We start from the raw sequence: 22,926 nt of genomic DNA, 5'->3' as shown, positions 1-22,926 counted from the left end.
AGTGGAGGAACATAGCAAATGTATTGCTTTATCAAGAAATATAAGAATCACAAAAAAAGAACCACCGATTATTTCAATTAATTATCAGCAGTGGAATTCCCTGAACATAAAAACAGGTTCACCGTTTCACAAGTGGGCCCCTGTGAACGTGCGTCGCACTGAGCAGAAGGAGACTCTAGAGCTTTCTGGGAAAGATTAGAAATATATTCTGCAAAAGCACAGGACTTCCTACGCTGTGGCAGGAGTAGCCTGGTGGTCAGAGCAGTGGGCTGAGAACCAGGGAAGCCAGGGTTCAAATCCCACTACCAACCCTTGTGAACTTGGGCAAATCACTTCACCCTCCATTGCCTCAAGTTCAAACTTAGGGCCTCATTTACTAAGCATTTTACCCTTAGACAGACAATGGGAGAAAAGCCTTAGTAAATCCAGCCCTAAAACCCTCTGGGAAATCCCTTCAGTACCTGAATATAATCTGCTTTGAAGTGCCTGAAAAAGTGGAATATAAATTTTAAAACCCAAACCTATTTTATAAAAGCACACAAACATTTTTACAGAAAGGGTGGTGGATGCATGGAACAGCCTCCTAGTAGAGGTGGTAGAGACTAACACAGTATCTGATAAATACAGGGATCTCTAAGGAAGTGATGGGAATTCATATGCTAAATGAATGGGACAGATGGACAGACTGGATGAGCCATGTGGTCTTTTTCTGCCATCAGGTTTCTCTGTTTCTATTTTACAACATATGCACATACTCTGCTTATAAAATACTTGTGCGTATACTCGTAATCAGCAGTTCGCTATGACCCTCCACCACTTAAATCAGACCTCCCACCCAAAAACTGCAGAGAAAGACAAGTGCAATGTCACTTCTGCAACTGAATTAAATGTGAAAGTGTACATTACAAAGCTTACATGCTTATTAGGTAAATTTACACTTCCCTAATAATTTCCTTTCCTTGAGTCCAGACAAATGGGTTATGCTCAGTGACCAGCAGATGGAGACAGAACAAAAAGGTCACTGATGTTGCCCTATATAGGCATCCGTGCTGACCTCAATCTGCCTGTAACAAGCTAATTCCATGATTTAATAACACTGCAAAACAAACCCAAAGGTTTCCCAATATATATCAACAAATTACCCAGGAAATACATTCAAAGCTTATGTACTTACAACTTTGGGAGTGCTAACCTGCACCCTTTGGCACTTAGCTTCCCTTTTTTATTTTATTTATTTACTAGCTTCAGACACTAAAAAGATGATGTAGTTTGGTATAACAAGACTGGGAGGGTTCAGGACCGGTCTCTGCCTGGAGTCAAGGAAAGGAAATGATCAGGTAAGTGTAAATTTCATCTTCCTCTTCGTTCATGCACATCAGGCCAGATGAGTGGAATGTATCCAAGATACCCTCGAACCGAATGGGAATCTGACAAACCTGTTCGCAAGATCTCCACAGCAAAACACAGTTGCATTCTTGTCTTGCAAAACAGCTCCATTCTTGGCCTGCAATTCCAACTAACAATGCTTCAAAAAGAATGCCAGGTCCACCATATCACTGCCTTATAAAACTCCTGCAGAGAGGCAACTGCCTGTTAAGGCCAAGCAGACAACTGCATGAGAGCCCCAGAAGATGCCAGGGCTCCAGTGGAACATACACTGACATGTCTAGTAAAACTCCTTCCCTGCAGTTGCCTAAACTGCCACAATGAGTAATCCAACGTGCCACTGTAACTTTCACTACGGTGTGACCCTTAAATCACCTGTGAACATCCAAACAATGCAGAGTAACATACCCCTGTCCATCAGAATGTTTACTAAAGGAAGATATATAGACCAAGTAATTTAGAAGCAGCAGTGACACTATCTTCAGAAGAATGTGGGAATCATCTGAACCCTGCCCATGTACTAAGAAACTTCCAAGAATGGCTCCCTACAAGAGAGGCCTGTAACTCTGAAAATTCACCAGGCCAAATTGGCCTGCAGAAATTACCACCCGAAAGGTAAGACCCTTTAGGAAACTTTCCCTAAAAGGATCAAAAGAAGAATCTGCTAAAGCTAATATCAAATTAAGAAACCAAAAAGTAATCAGACCCTAACCAGAGGCTTGAGGCACTTAATCCTCCTCTGAAAATGAGAAGCCAATGGATGAACTGCGAAAGGCCTACACTGTATACTTCCTTTATAAACATGCAAGTCTCACTAATTAAACCTTCCAGGAAGGCCAATCCCTTCCCTATACCAGCCTGCAGAAGTCCATCACAACTGTGTCATATTTATTCATTTGATTACCTATGTACCGTTTCATAGTCTTATTTTTTCACTTGCTATTCTAATGTATCAATAGGCTGAAATGTAAATATTGTGCTGTTCAATTTCTCCCCTTCCATCCCAAGTTTATTTTCCTTGTTTTTTGTAACTTTCCCTTTCCCTTTTTCTGATTCACTGTATTTAAAGTTCAAGGTTCTTATTGAAAATATTGTTTTTTACGTTACGTTATGCTTTACACTCCTTGTTATTTGTAAACCGGGTTGATGTGATGCCTATCATGAAACTCGGTATAACAAAAACAATAAATAAATAAATAAATAAGGCAGAGAAATAGTCCAACCTCAACATAAGCCCCATGGCACAAAGGTTTATCTTGGCATCAGTAAGATGTCCACTACCTGCAAGGAGTAGCCCTTCTTAACTAGACCAGATATCACAAGGGTCAGACCACAAGACAAAAACGAGGCAGGTCTTCATGAAGAACAGACTCCTGTGACAAAACTCTCAAACCACAGCAGTCACAAGGGATGGCTACCCAAACAACAAGTAAAGTCTGCATGCCAAGGCCAATCTGGAGCCACGGGAGGCTCTAATACCTAAAGTCGGGACATCCTGAACAAAACACCTCCTCTGCCATCTGCTGGAAACATAGAATACTGGCAGGCAGAGGTCAGCACAGATGCCTATATAGGGCGACATCTGTCTCCATCTCCTGGTCAGTGAGCATAACCCATTCCTTCTGGACAGGTCTGCATGGAAAAGGAGGAAATACTAACTTGTGTACAAATTTCCAAATCCTGCCTCAAAATGCCATCTAAACCATCCCTTTTTCCCTTACATTTATGTTTGGCACTGTTAATGCATGCATACTTCAGGCTTTTTCAAAATACTCCCTGCGGAGGAAGTGACATCACCCAAGCAAGATGGCCACTTGAAGCTTGTGCTCTGCAAGGTTTAATGGAATAAAACAGTTTTTTTTACTGGCCTGGTATCCCTCCGATAATATATCGAAGCTGTTCGAGTGCCCTGAGCAATGGCAAGCCAACAGCGAATGGTGGCTTTACAAGAATTCTCGTACACAGGGACAGTGAACGTGCTAAAAGAAAACATGCAGGAGGAGGACCCTGCAACGCCACACCCGCGGACAAACCTGGAACTCGACAGTGAGGCTTCGAACAGCACAACAGGCCCTTCTAAGGCCGATTTTATGGCATGGTTCCAGGAAATCAAAACAGATATCGCAGCCCTTAAGAAAGATATCAATCTCACATTAAACAAACTATGCAGAGACGTGGACGATATCGGCCAACGTGTGGCAAAAGTGGAACAGACGGTGGATGACCATACTGAAAAGATGGCACAGCAGATTAAAAATTACCAACTACTTCAGGAAGCATCGGATGATGTAACCATGAAACTAGAAGACCTAGAAAACAGAACACGTAGGACTCATATACGTATCCAGGGTGTTCTGGAAGAGGAGGGCACTGTCAATTATGTAACAATGGTGCAGGACATTTGTCAATTCGTTCTTCATTCCGAGTCCACGGACTCTTCAGAGATGGAAATCAAAGTGGACCGCGCACATCGCTCGCTGGGCAAAGTGAGTAATAATATACCAAGGGATATAGTGGTGTGCCTGAATGATTTCCCTTTTAAAGATCTTATAATGCAGAAGGTGAGAATGAAGGGAATAATTGTATGGAAAGGAATGAAGCTGCAAATTTTCAACGATTTGTCGCCCATATCATTGCAACGTCGTCGTCAGATGAAGTACATTACAGAATCCCTCAGGGCAGATAACATTGTACACCTTCGGGATCTCATTTACAATCAGTGGTCAATCGTTCTCAGCACACACAACAGAAGCTGCAGAAGCCATTTTAAGAAAAAAACAAAATGAAATCAAAGCACCTAAAGCTAAGGGTCAGTTGGGCCCTAAGAGAGATATAGTTCGATGGCAACAAATAAATAAAGGCAGCAAGCGGCTTCACAGAAACTCCAATGGTGATACATCGGCCTCTAAACCAGACACCTGAATGGATTCTGTAAGATAATCTTGAGCGTATGGTCAGATCACAGATCCTGTTTGGGTCAGGTTTTGCGCAGATAAAAAGTTACATCATTGGGACTCATTGTTAGTTTGTCCTACATGGAGAATTACCTAAAAGCTGCATCCAAGAAACGTTTTACAGAGCAGCCAGCAGAGGTGAAGTCATTCCTCAAGGATAGTGTGTTCATGGAAAGGAAACGCACTCCTTTACATTCTGGACACTGGGCAATATTGGGGGGAGGGGGGAATTTATGACCAGTGAGTACCTATACAGTTGGTTAGGGGTTTATGTAAGATGTGATCAAGGAAAGCCTATTGTAAAGCTTATGTTTGTTAACCATTGCCTCCATGAATGATATTTCAATTGTTATGTTGAATGTGAAAGGCAACTGTTTTTTGAAGAGGCAAAGACTCAGAGCTTCAATTTTTTTTATATAAGAAACTCATCTACAAGCCAAAGATGAACGATTATTAAAACAAGTTAATTATCCACGTTTTTTTGGCCTCTAATCGGATACATAAGAAAAAAAGAGGGGGTGGGTATTCTTAGCGCGAGAGATTTAAAATTTGAGGATCTTGCTTGTAAAAAAAGACAGACGGAAGATATATAGCAATTCGAGCTAAGACAGATACGCAAATGGTAACTTTAATTAATATATATGCTCCCAATAATGCACAAGGTGATTTTTTTTGGAATGGTGGAACAGGATTTGAGCGAATTCCTTCAGGGGGCAGTACTGATTAGTGGTGATTTTAACCTTTCCTTTAATATTCATATGGATAATAATTCCAGCCCCAGAGATGGTCTCATAACACATCGACTCCACCTTAAACATCTATTAGAGTCATGGGGGCTGCAGGATATTTGGAGGGTCTTTCACCCCCAGGGGAAGGACTACACTTTTTTCTCTAGGGTTCACAACTCCTAGTCCACGATAGACATGCTCCTGGGAGATAAATATTGGCTGTATATCGGGTGTATATCGGTAGAGATTGGACAAATAACATGGTCAGACAATGCCCCAGTTTTTGACCGATTTCAAATTTTGCCAGAGGCGGACGGCTTGAAATATTGGAGACTGAATGACTCACTACTTTTGGATAAAGACTTCTGTGAGGAATTACGCTCTGATATGAAGGAGTATTTTCAAATTAATGATAATGGCAAGGTCTCCATTCAAACATTGTGGGATTGTTTTAAAGCTGCCATCCGAGGCAAATTGATATCCAGGGCGACAATGATAAAGAACCAAACCCGGGCGGAGAAAGAAAACCTGATCTTGTCTATTCAAAAGTTGGAGCAACACCATAAAGTGGATGGGAGGGCGAAAACATTACAGGAACTGGATAGTATCAAGAATTCAAGTACCAAGAATTCAAAAAAAGACTGAAGACTTTTCTCTTCCAACAAGCTTTCCCAGACGCTTAATTTACAGAGACGGATAGACTTCCTAATTACTAGGTATCCTTTATTTATGGACACTGTACTAAGTAACTGGACACTGTACTAAGTAACTGGACAACTATCTTTGAGTTCAAAAATGCACTTTATTTCTTATATATATTTAGCATTGTTATTTCTACTTTAAACAGTTATACTGCTTATAGTAAATAATATAATTCTTTATTTATTACCAGTTAAACTATTATTTTTATTTATTTTTCACTATGTTTAATTGTCATCCATTTATACTGTTCCATATGTTCTACGGTTCCATGTAAAGCTCCACTCTCTGTTGAGCAGTTCTTTGTTTTATGTAAACCGGAGTGATTTGTAGTCCCTACAAGAACTTCGGTATATAAAAATTAAAAATAATAATAATAATAGTAAATGAGTTAAATCACAGGGTATCAGAGATGGGGAAATACAACAAATTGGATAGATCACGCTTGGTTTATTTCAAATAAGAGAATAAACCAAGTAAATTACTGGCATGACAGTTGAAAAGAAATATCCCAGGGTCAAATATTGAAAGTTAAATCGGAGGTGGGGGGACTCTATATATGATAATGATTCAATTTAGGAACGGTTTGTCCAGTTCTATAGGGACTTATATGCGACTAATAATGAAATTGGGGCATTGGACACTGATGCATATTTAGAAGGAATACGGCTGCCTAGTCTCACTTCTGAACAAACACAAAAGCTAAACCAGGAAATCTCTCAAGGGGAGATTTATGCAGTCATTTCTTCTTTAAAAATCAATAAGGCACCAGGGCTGGATGGCTATTCGGAGCTATTTTATAAAAAGTTCCGTGATCTTTTAATTCCCTACCTACAAAATCTTTTCAATACAATTTTGAACTCCAGTATACCAACTTCCATGGAGTTAGTGGGTATTACGGTGTTCCCAAAACCCAGAAAGGATAGTTCTGTTTGTGGGTCATATAGACCTGTTTCACTATTGAACGTAAGACTTGAAACTACTTGCCAAAATACTGGCGGGGAGGCTCAATGAAGTTTACCAGAGTTGGTACACGTGGATCAGTGTGGATTTATTCCTGGCGGACAAGCCGCAGATAATAAGGAAAAATTATTAATTTGGCTAGGGTGGCTAAGGTTGGGAAAATTTCAGCAGTATTACTAGCCATTGATGCAGAAAAAGCATTTGACTAGGTCCATTGGTCTTTCATGTTTAAAGTTTAGAAAAGGTGGGACTTTGTCGAAGCTTTTTAGCATGGATACGGGCAATGTATTCTACCCCAAAGGCCTGCATTAAAATTAAAATTAATGGCTATTATTCGAAATATTTTGCCCCAAGCAGAGAAAGACTCTGGAGTACACAGTCTATGGAATCATTCAGAGTCTTTTGCCAGAATTTCCCAGATCTATGGCTGCCCTGCTGACATTACTGCTATCTTTGCAGAACTTTTTCATTGCTGTAGTTCACTATATCTATGAACTAGCAAGCTTTAAGAATTAACTCCTTGCTCAGCACAGCCTGTTTTGTTTACCTTGAAATAGCTGTCTTGCAATACTTGCCAACCTTATCCCTGCCAAAACCTTGGCAAACAGAGCCCTCTTTCACCCCATTCCTGCAGACATATCTCACGCGATATCTGTGAGATCTCGGGTTCTGTGTTCACCAAGACTGTGGTGTAACCTGTCATTTGCTTGCCAGAGGTGTTTCTGGATTCCATCTCTCCCCCCCCCCTCCCCGCCATGCGACAGATTCTGGATCTCTGATTATAGCTAAGGGGGAGGGAGATAAATTGTCTTAATCTTTCCGCTGGGTTAGTTAGTTTGGCACTACATACTGAAAAGTGCAGGTTGACTGAGAACACAAGAACGTTTTCTTAATCTAATAAAGGAAAATTAGTTCTTACCTGTTAATTTTCGTTCCTGTAGTACCACAGATCAGTCCAGACCGTGGGTTGAGCCTCCTTTCCAGCAGATGGAGACAGACCAAAACTGAAAGGGTATCCTATATGAGGACAGAGCCTACCCTGCAGCCCTTCAGTATAACCATTGTCAAAGCAGAAAACAACAAAACAAGAATAGGATCAAGCAAGTAACCAAAAAGCCCAATTGAGCAACTCCATAATGTAAAAAACATGCGTTTTTGCATATACTTGGTGCTCGAACAATCAAGGCTTCCGGTGTAATCGTCCAATGTTCTGTAGAAAATGAAGTATCAAGTTCTGCGAATCTGCAATAACAAGCTTCGAGTGGACAGTAAGAAAAAGACAAACAGGGAAGGGCAACTGGACTGATCCATGGTACTACAGGAATGAAAATTAACAGGTAAGAACTAATTTTTCTTTCCCTGTACGTACACAGATCAGTCCAGACTGTGGGATGTACCAAAGCTTCCCTATCCCGGGTGGGACCGAGAAAGTCCCGCTCGAAGCACTTGCTGCCCAAAGGAACCAAAAACCGGTGCTCGCACATCCAGTTGGTAGTGGCGAGCAAAAGTGTGCAGGGACGTCCATGTGGCGGCCCTACAAATCTCTTGTGGAGAAACCGATTGGTTCTCCACCCAGGAAGTAGCTTGATAATGCAACGAATGAGCCTTTAGGCCCTCCGGAACCGCCCGACCTTGGCAAAGATAGGCCGAGGAAATCACCTCCTTCAACCACCGTGCAATAGTAGTCTTAGAAGCCTGTTTGCCCCAATTGGGACCACTCCAGAGGACAAAAAGATGGTCCAAGACCCAAAAGTCATTGGTGACCTGGAGATACCGGAATAGAACTCGTTTGACATCAAGTCTACGAAGATCACCTCCAGCGGTACCTGCAATCTCCTCTGGGGACAACGCTGGAAACTCCACCGACTGGTTGACAGGGAAGGTGGAGACAACCTTCGGCAAGAAGGAAGGCACAGTCTTGAGAGAAACACCTGAATCGGAGAAACGCAAAAAAGGTTCCCAACAGGACAATGCTTGGATCTCGGAAACCCGCCGAGCAGAGGAGATAGTTTTTCTTGTTTCTGTCTTAAGCATGAGGTCCTTTACCGTAGCCCGACGGAGAGGTTCGAATGGGGCAGCACAGAGGGCCCGGAGGACAAGATTAAGACTCCACGACGGGCAAATAGTGCGAGCGGGTGGACGCAGGTGCTTGACTCCCTTCAGGAACCGAACCACGTCCGGGTGGCCCGCTAGGGGATGACCCTCGACCCGTCCAAGGAGAGAGCCGAAAGCGGAAACTTGCACGCGCAGGGAACTGAAGGAAAGGCCCTTGGAGAGACCCTTCTGTAGAAAAGAAAGAACCAACGAGTCCGGGGCAGAGCGTGCTGAGACACCCGACTCCGCACAGTCTCAAAGCCCTTCCAAACGCGCACATAAGCTAGAGAAGTCGACTGCTTCCGAGCTCACAGCAAAAGTGGAGATAATCTCCTCCTTATAGCCCTTACGCCTCAGGCGTCTCTGTTCAAAAGCCAGGCCGCTAGATAAAAGCGATAAGTCTGGTCGAAAAATACGGGCCCCTGCTGAAGTAGACGAGGAAGATGGCCTAGCCGGAGAGGTCCGTCCGTCGCCAGGTTGACGAGATCCATGAACCAGGGTCTGTGAGGCCATTCGGGTGCTACCAGAACCACAGGCCCTCGGTGTAATTCTATTCTCCTGAGAACTTTTCCCACTAGAGGCCACGGAGGGAACACGTACAGAAGGACGTCCGTGGGCCAAGGGAGAGCTAGAGCATCCACGCCCTCCGAGCCATGCTCTCTCCAGCGGCTGAAGAATCGATTGGCCTTGGCATTGCGCAAGGTCGCCATGAGGTCCAGGTGAGGGGGACCCCACCTGTCGACGATCAGATCCATGGCCTCTTCTGAGAGTTCCCACTCTCCCGGATCGAGAGACTGACGACTGAGGAAATCGGCCTGAACATTCTCCTTGCCCAGTATGTGGGAGGTCGCCAGGCAATCCAGATGCCGTTCTGCCCAGTCGATGAGACGGCTGGCTTCTAGGGCCACCAGGCAACTGCGAGTGCGGTTGATGTAAGCCACGGTGGTGGAGTTGTCGGAAAGAACCCTCACCACTTTGCCGCGTATCAGGGGAAGAAACTACTTCAGAGCCAAACGCACCGCCCGGGCCTCCAACCGATTGATGTACCAACGAGTCTGAACCGGCGACCAGATCCCCTGAGTGGACTGGGACAGGCAGACTGCACCCCAGCCCGAGAGACTGGCGTCCATGGTTACCTATCGTCCACTGTGGAGATTGAAGAGGCATTCCCCGGAGAAGATGAGGAAGCGAAAGCCACCACTGCAAGGCGGCGACGGTAGAGTCCGAAAGAGGGAGGACAATGTGAAACTGTTCCGACACCAGCTGCCAACGGGATAGCAAAGCTTTCTGTAACGGTCACATCTGAGCAAAAGCCCAGGGAACGAGGTCGATGGTGGAAGCCATGGAACCCAAGGCCTGAAGGTAGTCCCAGGCCGTTGGAAGAGGCAGCGAGAGCAGATTATGAACCTGGTCGATAAACTTGAGGGCCCGCGCACGAGGTAAGAACACCTTGCCTATCAAAGTGTCGAAGTGGGCTCCCAGGAACTCTAACACCTGGGAGGGCTGAAGCTTGCTTTTGGAAAATTTCACTATCCAACTGAGAGATGCAAGGAGATTTAAGACCTGATCCACCGCCTGTCTGCAAATAGCCTCCGACTTGGCCCTTACTAGCCAGTCGTCCAGATAGGGGTAGACTAAGACTTCTTCCCGGCGGAGGGCCGCTGCCACCACCACCATGACCTTGGTGAAGGTGCATGGTGCAGTAGCGAGGCCGAAAGGCAGCGCCCGAAACTGAAAATCCCGGTTGAGGTTGTGGAAGTGAAGATACTTCTGGTAATCTCTGTGAATTGGAATATGGAAGTATGCCTCTGTCAAATCGAGAGAGGCGCGATGACCGCTTTCAAGGTTTCCATTCGAAAATGAGGGATTTTGAGGGCCCGGTTGACCCTCTTGAGGTCTAAGAGTGGCCGAAAAGCCCCGTCCTTCTTGGGAACCATGAAGTAAATAGAATACTGGCCTACGCCGAGCTCCTCCTTCGGAACAGGGACAACCGCGCCCAAACTCAGTAGCCTGGTGAGGGTTTGCTCCATCGCCTCCCGCTTGAGACGACCGCATGGGGAGAATATGAAAAGGTCCGGTAGGTCGCGAACAAATTCTAAGGCGTAACCGTCTCGGACAATGTCGAGGACCCACTGGTCAGACGTAATTTTGACCCATTCCTCGAAGAACAGGGAGAGACGACCGCCCAGAAAGGGGACCGAGGAATGGGTCAACCGAACTTCATTGTGTGACGGGCTTTGGAGTGGCGCGCTGAGACTGTCCCTCGCGGAAGGAGCGACGCCCACGAAAGGGCTGAGACCAAGATTGAGACCGGGAAGAATAACCCCTACAGGAGACACCGCTTCCGCGGGGCGTATACCTCCTCTGTCCCTGGAAGTGAGGACGGGAGGGCATAAAGGATCGAGATTGTTTCGGACAGGTCCTCCGGTAGCTTATGTACCTTGTTTTCCCCCAAGGAATTAATAAGCTGCTCAAGGTCCTCTCCAAAAAGCAACTTACCTTGGAAGGGCAACGTGCCCAGCCGTGCCTTGGAGGATGGGTCGGCTGACCAATTGTGTAGCCAGAGGAGCCGTTGAGCGGAGACCGCTGAGAGCATCGCCTTCGCCTCCTTCTGCAAGCTAGCTAAATAGGATTTATGCAGGAGGAGAACAAAATCTGAAGAAAAACGAGCCTTGGATTTCCCAGGGGGGGGGCGAGGGGGGGAAAATCGTGAAATTCTTGCTCCCCAACCCCAGGCAGCTCCGAATCGAGAGCTGCCGAAATCCCCAAAATGGCCAGGCCGTTCCCGGGGTTTGCCGACCCAGAAACGGCCCGGCCATGCGCTGGGGATTCCGTCCCCGGGTTAAATTCGCCTGCCCTGCCGAGGAGGGACCTTCCTCACCCGGCAGGGCAGGCTGAGCAGAGCCCCTCGCGCAATGAGGGCTCCCCACACGCTAGGCAGGCTGCTGGCCACGGCATCCTCAGCGAAGAGGAGCCGGGCGCTAAAGAAAAAAAAGTTAAAAATAGAATGATTGGCAGCTCTGCCAGCAGGAGCGGAGGCAGGGGAGTGAAGCCTGCACGCTCCTCTCTGTCTGGCTGCCGGTTCGAAACCCAGGAAAAAAAAAAAAGAGGTTCAAGTATTTTTTTTTTTCTAAAAAGCCAAACTGAGCAAAATAATGGAGCACTAAGCTCCTTAGGCAGCCGGGGGGGGGGGGGGGGAGACGAACGACTGGACCACCAGCCTCGGTCCCCACACCTGGAAGCAATCACGGACTCAGGCTATGCCCAGCACAAGGGGCGAAGCCCCCCTGAGTCCGGCAAGAGCCAGGAGACGGGACCGTCTCCTGCACAGCTGAAATGATTAACTTGAAACTAATAATTTTTTTTTTTAATTTGAAAAAATCCTACCAGAATCCCTAAGGAATAAATACTTGCTTGATCCAATAAGAAGAGAAGAAAAGAGAAGGCTGACTAGCCCAGATCAGGAGACCACAGGGTGAGCTGATCCATCTGCTGGAGACAGACAAATACTGAAGGGCTACAGGGTAGGCTCTGTTCTGATATAGGAGACCCTTTGAGTTTTTCTCTGTCTCCACCTGCTGGAAAGGAGGCTCAACCCACGGTCTGGACTGATCCGGGTACATACAGGGAACAATTCTTTACAAAATTAAATTGAAACTTCAAACAAAATGGTTTCATATGGTAAATATAGTTATCTGTTGCTATAATAAACCTGATTAACTACCTCACAAAAGGTATACATTTCTGCTCCCTTAAATTACTGAACTAGGATTACAGGTTACCTGTTAAATCAGATCATCTGCAGCCAAATTCCCCTAGAGTGTGTTCCAGGGGTTCAAAAATATACACAGTGAGCATTATTTAGAGAGAGATACGTGTATACATTTCTAAATATACACAGTGAGCATTATTTTGAGAGAGAGAGAGATACGTGTATACATTTCTAAATATACACAGTGAGCATTATTTTGAGAGAGAAAGAGATACGTGTATACATTTCTAAATATACACAGTGAGCATTATTTTGAGAGAGAGATACGTGTATACATTTCTAAATATACACAGTGAGCATTATTTTGAGAGAGAGATACGTGTATACATTTCTAAATATACACAGTGAGCATTATTTTGAGAGAGAGATACGTGTATACATTTCTACATATACACAGTGAGCATTATTTTGAGAGAGAGATACGTGTATACATTTCTAAATATACACAGTGAGCATTATTTTGAGAGAGAGATACGTGTATACATTTCTAAATATACACAGTGAGCATTATTTTGAGAGAGATACACGTGTATACATTCCTAAATATACACAGTGAGCATTATTTTGAGAGAGAGATACGTGTATACATTCCTAAATATACACAGTGAGCATTATTTTGAGAGAGAGATACGTGTATACATTTCTAAATATACACAGTGAGCATTATTTTGAGAGAGAGATACGTGTATACATTTCTACATATACACAGTGAGCATTATTTTGAGAGAGAGATACGTGTATACATTTCTAAACTGCAGTTTTTGGTAAGGAGGTCTGGGTAAATTGGTGGGGGTTCATGGTAAAGCATAGTGAGCCTAAGTGAATGGGAGATGGACTGGGTGAACTGGTGGAGGTATCAGTGAACTGGTGATTTCAAATACATATGCAAATATTTTCATGGATACTTTATAAAATACCTGCCTCCGAATATAAATCAGGGTTATTACACGTGTGTTGTTTTTTTATGCACCTACAATATACATGTGTATGTTTAAAGAATAGTTAGAGAAAGTATGCATGTTTTTGTATTGGACATATGTACGCATACTGAAACCTAAGCATGTCATTTTGGAGAAGAACTACGCAGTATTCTGGAATCATTTGCAAGAAGGTATAATAAACCACACTAAATGATAAACTGTGCAGCTCCCAGCACATGGTTTATAAAATACACTAGCATGAATCTATGGAAGGCCACCTGCTCACGGGAATGCTCCACTGTGGATAGATTGGAAAGTTAGGCACGTGGATTTTACTCCATTTCCAACGGCTTAAAAGTACACAAGTTTTGTTGGATGCTTTTGGTCTGACTCACAGGTTGGTTTGTGCCCTCGCGTGTAGCAAAGCTCAAGCAGAGCATGAAACAGCATTTTCTTTACCAGAGCGGTAAGTGCCTCATTCTAAAATCATCCGCTGTTCTGGACAAGCACTTTCTGTAGACAACAAAGCCACCCGGCTTTACACTAACACAACATAAGCAAGGAAGGAGAGGGCGGGAAATTATTTGTCAAACAAAGCAGCCTTGATATTTCCGTCACGGTGCTGGGGAAATTACCTGCAAAGAAGCTTTTCTGGGCGAAGATGAAGTGGTACGTTGCTTTGTAAACCTCAAGCTCACATTGCCACAACTGCGGCATGTTCCATATCCGGGGATAGGTGGCAATGAAATGAAACTGCAAACAGAGGATTAGAGAATCTGTGTTAGCTTAGACACAGTGACATGTGAACAACGCCAGGAAGGAAAGATCAGCTGAAGATCGCTCCACTTCCTTCATTACTCCCTCTCCTTAGCTCATGGTGGGCGGGTGGGGGGGGTTTCAATGATCCAAGCACATGAAAAAGAGTTTATTTTTTATATCCTATTAGGAGTGTAATTTGTTATATTTGCTGTGTACAAGGTGTTATTTATTATGATTTTATTCAGGGGCAGCTCAAGGCAATCTGCTGCCTGAGGCAACAGTATCAAGACTTGTTGGTTTAGGGCAGTAACCACCGCATCAGCAAGTTACCCTCGTGCTCGTTTCCACCGGACCTTATAAGTCGGGACCTTTCTTGGTCGCTGAATGAATCCAGTTCCCTTTTTTCCCCCCTGTCGTTGAAGCAGAGACCGATGGAGTTGCATCAAGCAATGGAGTAGCATAGTTCTGCTCTTCACAATATCCACAATGAATATGCCTGAGATATATTTGCATGCTATCGAGGCAATGCATGCAAATCTTCCTCCTCATATTCACTGGGGATATCCTGAAAACCAAACCTGTTTGTGGCTCTCAAGGACCAGGCTTGCCTATCCCTGGTATTTTTATTATTTATTACAGTAATTTATATTCTGCCTAATTTCCAGAATACCTGTTCTAGGTGGCTTACGAAATAAAAACAAAATATACAACTGAGGGTGAAATTATTCTTACCTGATCATTTTCTTTCCTTGAGTCCTGCTAGACCAGTCCTTACATATGGGATTTCTCCTCCCCTCAGTTGACAGACTCAAAGAATATGCATCTTTTATAGTCTTACTCTGGGCTATAAGTTGCCAGAAGTCGGCTGCCAGAGCACTATGACAAGAATAAAACCCCCCTAACAAACACTTTAATTTAGTCCAGCATCCGCAAGGCCTTACTCTAGGTGAAGAAAGAGGCGAGCACAAGAGAGAACGTGTTAGAGATGTTACTTTGCTAGCGTTGTATTCCTGGGCAGGTTTTGGACTGGTCTAGCAAGACTCAAAGAAAGAAAATTATCAGGTAAGAATAATTTCAACTCTCTTTTCTTCCTGCTAGACCAGTCCTTGCACATAGTACGTTACCTAAGCTTGTGTCTCACCAGGGAGGGAAGATGACAGAGCTGTCTTAAGTACTCCCAACCCAAAGGCAGTACCTGCCATCCATTCAGTCTGATACCTCACAAAGGAATGCAGGGACGACCATGGGGCCACCCTGCAAATGTCATCAGGAGAGGTTGAAGAGATCTCCGCCCATGACAATGCCTGCACTCTTGTGAAGTGTTCACAGAGTGCAGACAGCACCTGTCTACCCAAGAGACAGTAGGCTGAAACCTATGCCTCCTTGATTTATCTAGTCAAAGTAGCCTTGGAGGCTGCTTCCCCTTTCCAGGGCCCGGAAAACAAGACAAACAACCTGTCTGACTTTCTGAAGGTGTTTGCCACTTTTAGGTATCTCAGGAGTCCCTGGTGCACATCCAGCAGGTGTAGGATACTCTTTCTGCCCTGTTACTCACTATTTCTAAAGGTAGGGAGCGAATCAGACTGTTTTAAGTAAAAACACAGATACCATCTTGGGCAAAAAGGATGGCACTGGCCATAGAGTGATCAAAGTCTGTAGAAAGCACCAAGTAAAACACCAAGAAAGGATCTCTACATGAGAGGGCTGTAGTTCCGAGATGCGCCTGGAGGAAGAGAGCGCCATCAGAAAGGCTGTCTGCAGAGATAGGTCCTTGGGGGATTCTTGTTTTACTGGCTCAAAGGGAGACTTCGCAAAGGCTCTCAAGACTATACTGAGATCCCATTGTGGGAATACTGGTCTGAAGAAACAGACTACTGGCAACTGCCTGGGGCCACACCTTCCTTAAAGCCCAGAGTGAAGAAAGCTGTCCTCTGACTCCATTAACTAAGGGGAGGAAAAATCCCATATGTAAGGACTGGTCTAGCAGGAAGAAAAGAAAATGCCACCATATACTTACTCATAAAACTGGTAAGAAAATCCCACTGGAGACCACCAAGCCCTCTAGCCATCAACGCATTATATATTGCCTATATCAAACTGCTGCTCATCTTTACATTAAAGAGGAACTTTTCAGTTAGGTTTAAATATTGCTCATTCCTTCATAAAAGTTTTAAGAGTCTTACATTCCTTTCTGTCTAACTTTTTTTTTTTATAGACAAGTTTGCTTTCCACAAACTGTGTTTTCCGTGGCTAACAGGATGAATTAGCCATGCTGTCTGGGTGCGCCACCTGGCGGCCCGGTGCGGAACTTCTCATAGAACATTGAAAACTTTCATCTCTCTCATTCCTCTATGACTGCACGGTTGCTTCCCGCACAATTGACTCTTCTCCGTCAGTTTGTAACATAGCAAAGGTAAACAGGAGCGTTTAGAGAAAGAACAGTGATAGAATGAAAGACAAACTGTCCAGGGAGGTGGGAGGGGAAACATGGCTAATTCATCCTGCTATCCACAGAAAACACCATTAACGGTGAACAAGCTTGCTTTTTTCCGCAGATAAACAGGCTAAATTAGCCATACTGTATGGGAGTCCCTAGCCCTGAATCTGTAGCATAGGATACTCCTTAAAAGAAAAAACACACACATATCATACACAAACATACACATTTGTTTTTTTATTATTATTATTAAAAAAGGTCTTATTTGTGTATCCTTGCAAAGTGTGGACAGTTTTATGAATTTGTTGCGTGATGTAAGATCTCTTGCCCCATGAGTGCATCAGATTTTGTTTGATGCTGGAGACAATAGTGAGATGTGATGGTATGAAGTGAAGACCATGTTGCTACTTTACAGATGTCCTCCACAGGGACCTGTCTGAGCTGTCCTATTGAAGTGGCGATTGCTCTCAGCTGATGAGCTTTTACTTTGGAAGAGATAGTTGAGACTTTGTAGTGTAACAGAAATATATGCACTGAGTAAGCCAGTTGGATAGTGTTTGTTCTGTCACTGGTAAACCAGGGGCATTTGGGTTAAAAGAGAGAAAGTTGGGAATGTCTGTTTGTAGTGGTAGTTCTTTGTTTGTAGTAGGCTAATGCTCTTTTACAGTCTAGCGTACGTAGTAGGGCTTCCAGACTATTGAGTGTGGTTTCGGGGAAAAAGTTGATAAAGTAATGGTCAGATCTAAATGAAAAGCTGAAACTACCTTTGGAAGGAAGGATGGGTGAGTTTGCAAGGTGACTGTCATGATAGAATTAGAGCTAAGGGAAATAGTGGACCAAGGCCTGAAGTTCGCTGACTCATAGAGCTGATGTTATGGCCACCAGAAATACCTTCCATGTGAGACATTTTAATGGAGATGTTTACATTGGTTCAAAGGGTGGGAGCATCAATGCTTCCAAAACCATATTTAAGTCCCAAGGTATTGCCGGTTTTGTGATTGGAGGTCTGAGCTTTAAGGCACCCTTCATGAAGCGGGATACAAGGGGGTGAATAGATATGGATGTTCCTTGTACGGCTGGATAGTAAGCCGCTATGGTGCTGAGATGTACTCTTATGGAGGAAACAGCTAAATGAGAAATATAGAGATAATGAAGGTATTCGAGTAGAAGGTTCTAGGGAAGAATAAAACAGTTAATACCTGTTGACGCACACCAATGGTGGTATCTCTGCCATTTACCCGCGGAATTTTTCCTTGCGGATGGTTTTCTTGATGAGATGAGAATGTCAATCTCCATTGGAATTTGATGGTGATTTAATATCACCCTTTCCATCTCCCTTCTGTTAAATGAAGGGAGTCTTGCTTCAGGTGAATTAGTGACCCTTCGTCCTGTGTTAGAAGGTCTGGTCTGTTCGGTAGAAGGATCAATGGATGTATGGAAAGATGCATCAGGTAGGTATACCAGGTTTACCTGGGCCATGCTGGTGCTATGAGAATGAGATCAGACTCATCCGCTATGCATTTCTGCAATACTTGAGTTTCCAGTGGAACTGGAGGGAACGCATACAGTAGGTATCCCGTCCACTCGAGAAGAAAGGCATCCTGGATTGTTCTATACTGGCTTGGATATAGGGAGCAGAAGTTTTGAAGCTTTGTGTTTTGCGCGGTTGCAAAGAGGTCCACGTGTGGAGTTCCCCACTTCTTGAAGAGGAAGTTTGCTACATCTTGGTCAAGTTCCCATTCATGAGGGTTAAAGATCCTGCTGAGGTGGTCGGCCTCTGTGTTGGTTATTCCTTATAGATAGGTAGTTTGGAGATGTATGGAGTGAGTCAGGGCCCACTCTATTGTTAAATCTGCCTCCTTGCAAAGAATGCGCAAACCTGATCTGCCTTCTTTATTTATGTACTTGATTGTCTGTGTAGCCTATGACAGTTTTGTTGTGTAGGATGTGGGAAAAGGTTCTGACTGCGTATCATATGGCTCAAAGCTCCAGTAGATTGATTTGAAGCAACCTTTAGTTGGGGGACCAAAGGCCTTGTGTCTTGAAGCCTAATACATGTGCTCCCTCATCCCTTCATAGAAGCATCTGTGGTTATCACTATTTGATGAGTCGGGTTCCGAAAGGGGGCGCCTGACTAAGATTCCAGGACTCAGCCACCAATCCAAATCATATAACATTGGTTGAGTCAGGGTTAATCGCTTTGACATGGGATGGAAGTGTTGCTTCCACTGAGACTTCAAGCCCCACTGTAAACAACACATGTGAGTGTGGGATGTGGAAGTAGCTTTAGCATCTAGGCTACATTTTGAAAAGTGCAAATCCTGTCCTCCCGGAGGAAGGTCTTGCACAGTCATGTGTTTAAAATTGTGCCTATGAATTGTAGGGTTTGAGATGGGACAAGATGTGACTTTTCGTAATTGACGATGAAACCTAATGTTTCTAGACAAGTAATGGTTTGGATTTGATGTTTTTGTAGTAATTCTGGGCTTTTTGCTACCACAGCCAGTCGTCCGAGTAGGGAAAAAGTTTTATGTCTGGATTCTGGAGGTGGGCCACAGCTACTATTAAGCATTTGGTAAATACCCTGGGTGCCGAAAAGAGGCCAAACAGAAGGACTTTGTACTGATAATGTTTGGCATTTACTTGAAAACAAAGGTAATGCCATGAAGCTGGGTGCATTGGGATGTGAGTATATGTATTGTTGGATTGTAGAAAGGGTAAAATTGTTTTCAGATAAGAAATCTTGAATTTTTCTCTGAAGGAATCTGTTTAGAGGTCTGAGGTCCAGAATCGAACGTAAGCCCCCACTCGTCTTGGGAATGAGGAAGTATTGGGAGTAAAACCCACGATGATGTTGGTAATGAGGCAGCTCTTGAATCGCATGCAGGTGAAGAAGTAATTGTATCTCCTAAAGAAGTGGCACTTCCTCTTTTTTCCGTGAAGGTGGGGCTAAGTGTGGTAACTCTGTTGAATGGAATTTTAGTTGATACCCTCTCTATTATATTGAGCACCCAGCAGTCTGATGTGATCTGGCTCCACTCTTGATAAAATGAGAGAAGTTGACCTCCCACCGGTAATTGTTGCTGTGGCCTGATTGACTCAAAAAGACAGTTCTGGTTTTGGAACAGCCAGCTGTGGTTCTTTTGGTGTTCTCTGAGATCGATTTCGTCCTCAAGCCGGGGTGGTATTTGATTGTGATCTCAGTTGGTAAGGCGGAGATCTGTAAGAGGTGTATGGTCTATAAGAACACTTAGGACAAAATGGTTTCCTGTAAGGCAGGTAAATAACACCTTGGAGGGATTTCATCAGCAGGTGTCAGTGATGAGACTGCTACACTCTGTTCTTTTAGTTGTGTTACTGTCTCTCTAAGCTTCTCTCCGAACAAGGTGTCTCTCCTTTACAAGGGAGGTCCACCAACTTGTCGTGGACTTCTTCTCGGGTAGCATTTGCTCAGAGCCATGCTATTCTTCGGGCTGCAACAGCTGACACCTAAATTCGAGCTGGAGGTATCAAACCCTTCGTAAACCATTTGAAGTAGATGACAGAGTCCTTCTTCCATGTCCAATATACCCTGCTTCTGCTGGGTGTTCTGTGGATCTATATTTGACTCAGCTTTTATGTTCTGTAGACACTCATAAATATTGAGCAATATAAAATTGGTGTTGCTGATCTTTGCATTAAGCATTGTTTCTTAAAACACCTTTTTGCCAAAATCATCTAGATACTGACTATCCTTTGTAGGAGAGGTATTGGAGTATAGTCTAGTTTTTCTTGCTTTCTTCAATGCAGATTCAACCACAATGGATGCATGTGATAGAAGTCCCATAATGTTTTGATTTTTGCATCCTAAATTTTAGATCTGTCTTTTCGAAACTGATGGTCCAGAGAAAGGTGACTCCCATGCTTTATCCATTACCTCAATACAGAATGGGAAGGTAAAGTTGTAGGTTCTGTTGGCATATTGTTGAGATTACTTACCTGATAATCTCCTTTTCCTTAGTATAGACAGTTGGACTCAGAACAAGTGGGTATAGTGTGCTCGTGCTAGCAGTTGGAGACGGATCTGACGTCAGCACGGGTACATATACCCCCACAGGAAGTGAAGCAACTCAGTAATCTTCCTTGCAAAAGCTGTTATGGATATATGTGTACTGACCGATCAATGAATTAGTGAAACAGGATTCCCCTGACCGATTGATAGTAGCTGGAGACCGCCAGCGTTCCCAACCGGAAGACGTCGACACCTGGTAGAGTGGATGCACTCATGTAAGAAGTGATAAGGCTTACCTTGAATCGGTGAAACCCCTGTATACTGGCAGCCGGGCGGGATGCTGAGTCCATCTGTCTACACTAAGGAAAAGGAGATTATCAGGTAAGTAATCTCAACATTTCCTAGCGTGTAGCCAGGTGGACTCAGAACAAGTGGGATGTACAAAAGCTACTCCCGAACTGGGTGGGAGGCTGCCTGAGGACCGCGTAGGACTGCCCTCGCAAATGCTGTGTCCTCCCTGGCCTGGACATCCAGATGGTAAAATCTGGAAAAGGTATGGACGGAGGACCACGTCGCCGCCTTACATATCTCCGCGGGCGACAGCATCCTAGATTCTGCCCAAGAGGCCGCCTGCGCTCTGGTAGAATGAGCCTTGACCTGCAGAGACAGTGACTTCCCAGCCTCTACATAGGCCGCTCTGATAACTTCTTTGATCCAGCTGGCGATGGTGGGCCGTGAGGCCGCTTCTCCTTGTTTCTTCCCGCTGTGAAGGACGAACAGATGGTCCGTCTTTCGTACTGCTTCTGTCATTTCCAGGTATCTGGGCAGTAATCTGCCGATGTCGAGATGGCGTAGCAAACGCCCTTCTTCTGATTTCTTCAAACCCGCCGTGGTAGGCAAGGATATGGTTTGGTTGAGGTGAAATTGTGAGACTACTTTAGGTAGAAAGGAGGGAACCGTGCGCAGATGGATAGCCTCAGGAGTGATTCTGAGAAAGGGATCACGGCAGGACAGCACTTGTAGCTCTGAGATGCGGCGTGCTGAACACACTGCCAGCAGGAACACCATCTTCAAAGTTAGCAAACGGAGAGACAGGCCCCAAAGGGGTCTGAAGGTGGATCCCGCGAGGAAATCCAAAACAAGGTTGAGGTTCCACAGGGGCACTGGCCACTTCAGTGGCGGACGAATGTGCTTGACTCCTTTCAGGAAGCGAGAAACATCTGGGTGCATAGCAATGGTCTTGCCATCCCTCCTGGGACCGTAGCAAGACAGCGCAGCCACCTGAACCTTGATGGAGCTTAGGGAGAGACCCTTCTGAAGCCCATCCTGCAGGAAATCCAGAACAATAGGGATAGTAGTCGTATGTGGATTGGTGCCATGAGTGTCGCACCAGGCTTCAAATACTCTCCAGATCCTTATGTAGGTGAGGGATGTGGAAAACTTGCGCGCTCGAAGGAGTGTATCTATCACCGGCTCAGAGTAACCTCTTTTCTTCAGTCTAGCCCTCTCAATGGCCAGACCGTAAGAGAGAATTGAGCTGGATCCTCGTGGAGGATGGGACCTTGACGCAGCAGGTCCCTGAGCGGAGGCAGTGGAAGAGGCTCCCCTGTCAGTAGTCTTCTCATGTCCGCGTACCAGGGTCTTCTTGGCCAGTCTGGTGCCACTAGAAGAACTAGGCCCCTGTGCCTCTGAATCTTGTGTATAAGGGCGCCCAGCAGGGGCCACGGAAGAAAGGCGTATAGCAGGGTCCCTGGAGGCCATGCCTGAACCAGGGCGTCGATCCCGTGAGAGAACGGATATCGCTTGCGGCTAAAGTATCTGGGTACTTGAGCATTGGACCTGTCCGCTAGTAGGTCCATGTCCGGAGTCCCCCACTGATCCACGATCATCTGGAAGGCTGTGGGGGACAGCTGCCATTCTCCCGGATTTAGGCTTTCCCGGCTGAGGAAGTCTGCCGCGTTGTTGTCCCTTCCGGCAATGTGGACGGCGGAGATGTCCTGGAGATTCGCCTCTGCCCAAGCCATCAGTGGGGCTATCTCTAGGGACACCTGTTGGCTTCTGGTTCCGCCCTGTCGGTTGATGTATGCCACCGTGGTGGCGTTGTCGGACATCACTCTGACTGCTCTGTTCCGCAGTCTGGGAGCAAATTGCAGGCAGGCTAACCGGACTGCCCGTGCCTCTAGACTGTTGATGTTCCACCCAGACTCTTCTCTGCTCCACCGC

The 22,926-nt window shown here is 45.0% G+C and overlaps 1 protein-coding gene across 1 annotated transcript in view; it reads right to left on the bottom strand.

Annotated features, from left to right (window-relative positions):
- Nucleotides 1-22,926, bottom strand: part of KIAA1109 (KIAA1109 ortholog) — a 590,259-nt gene that overhangs the window by 458,339 nt on the left and 108,994 nt on the right. The window contains 1 exon segment of the mRNA XM_029584454.1: nucleotides 14,152-14,269. Coding sequence (XP_029440314.1) covers nucleotides 14,152-14,269 — 118 coding nt within the window.

The sequence above is a fragment of the Rhinatrema bivittatum genome, chromosome 1, assembly GCF_901001135.1.
Source record: "Rhinatrema bivittatum chromosome 1, aRhiBiv1.1, whole genome shotgun sequence".
In the NCBI taxonomy this organism is placed as follows: domain Eukaryota; kingdom Metazoa; phylum Chordata; class Amphibia; order Gymnophiona; family Rhinatrematidae; genus Rhinatrema; species Rhinatrema bivittatum.
This window is presented reverse-complemented; position numbering and strand designations above follow the sequence as displayed.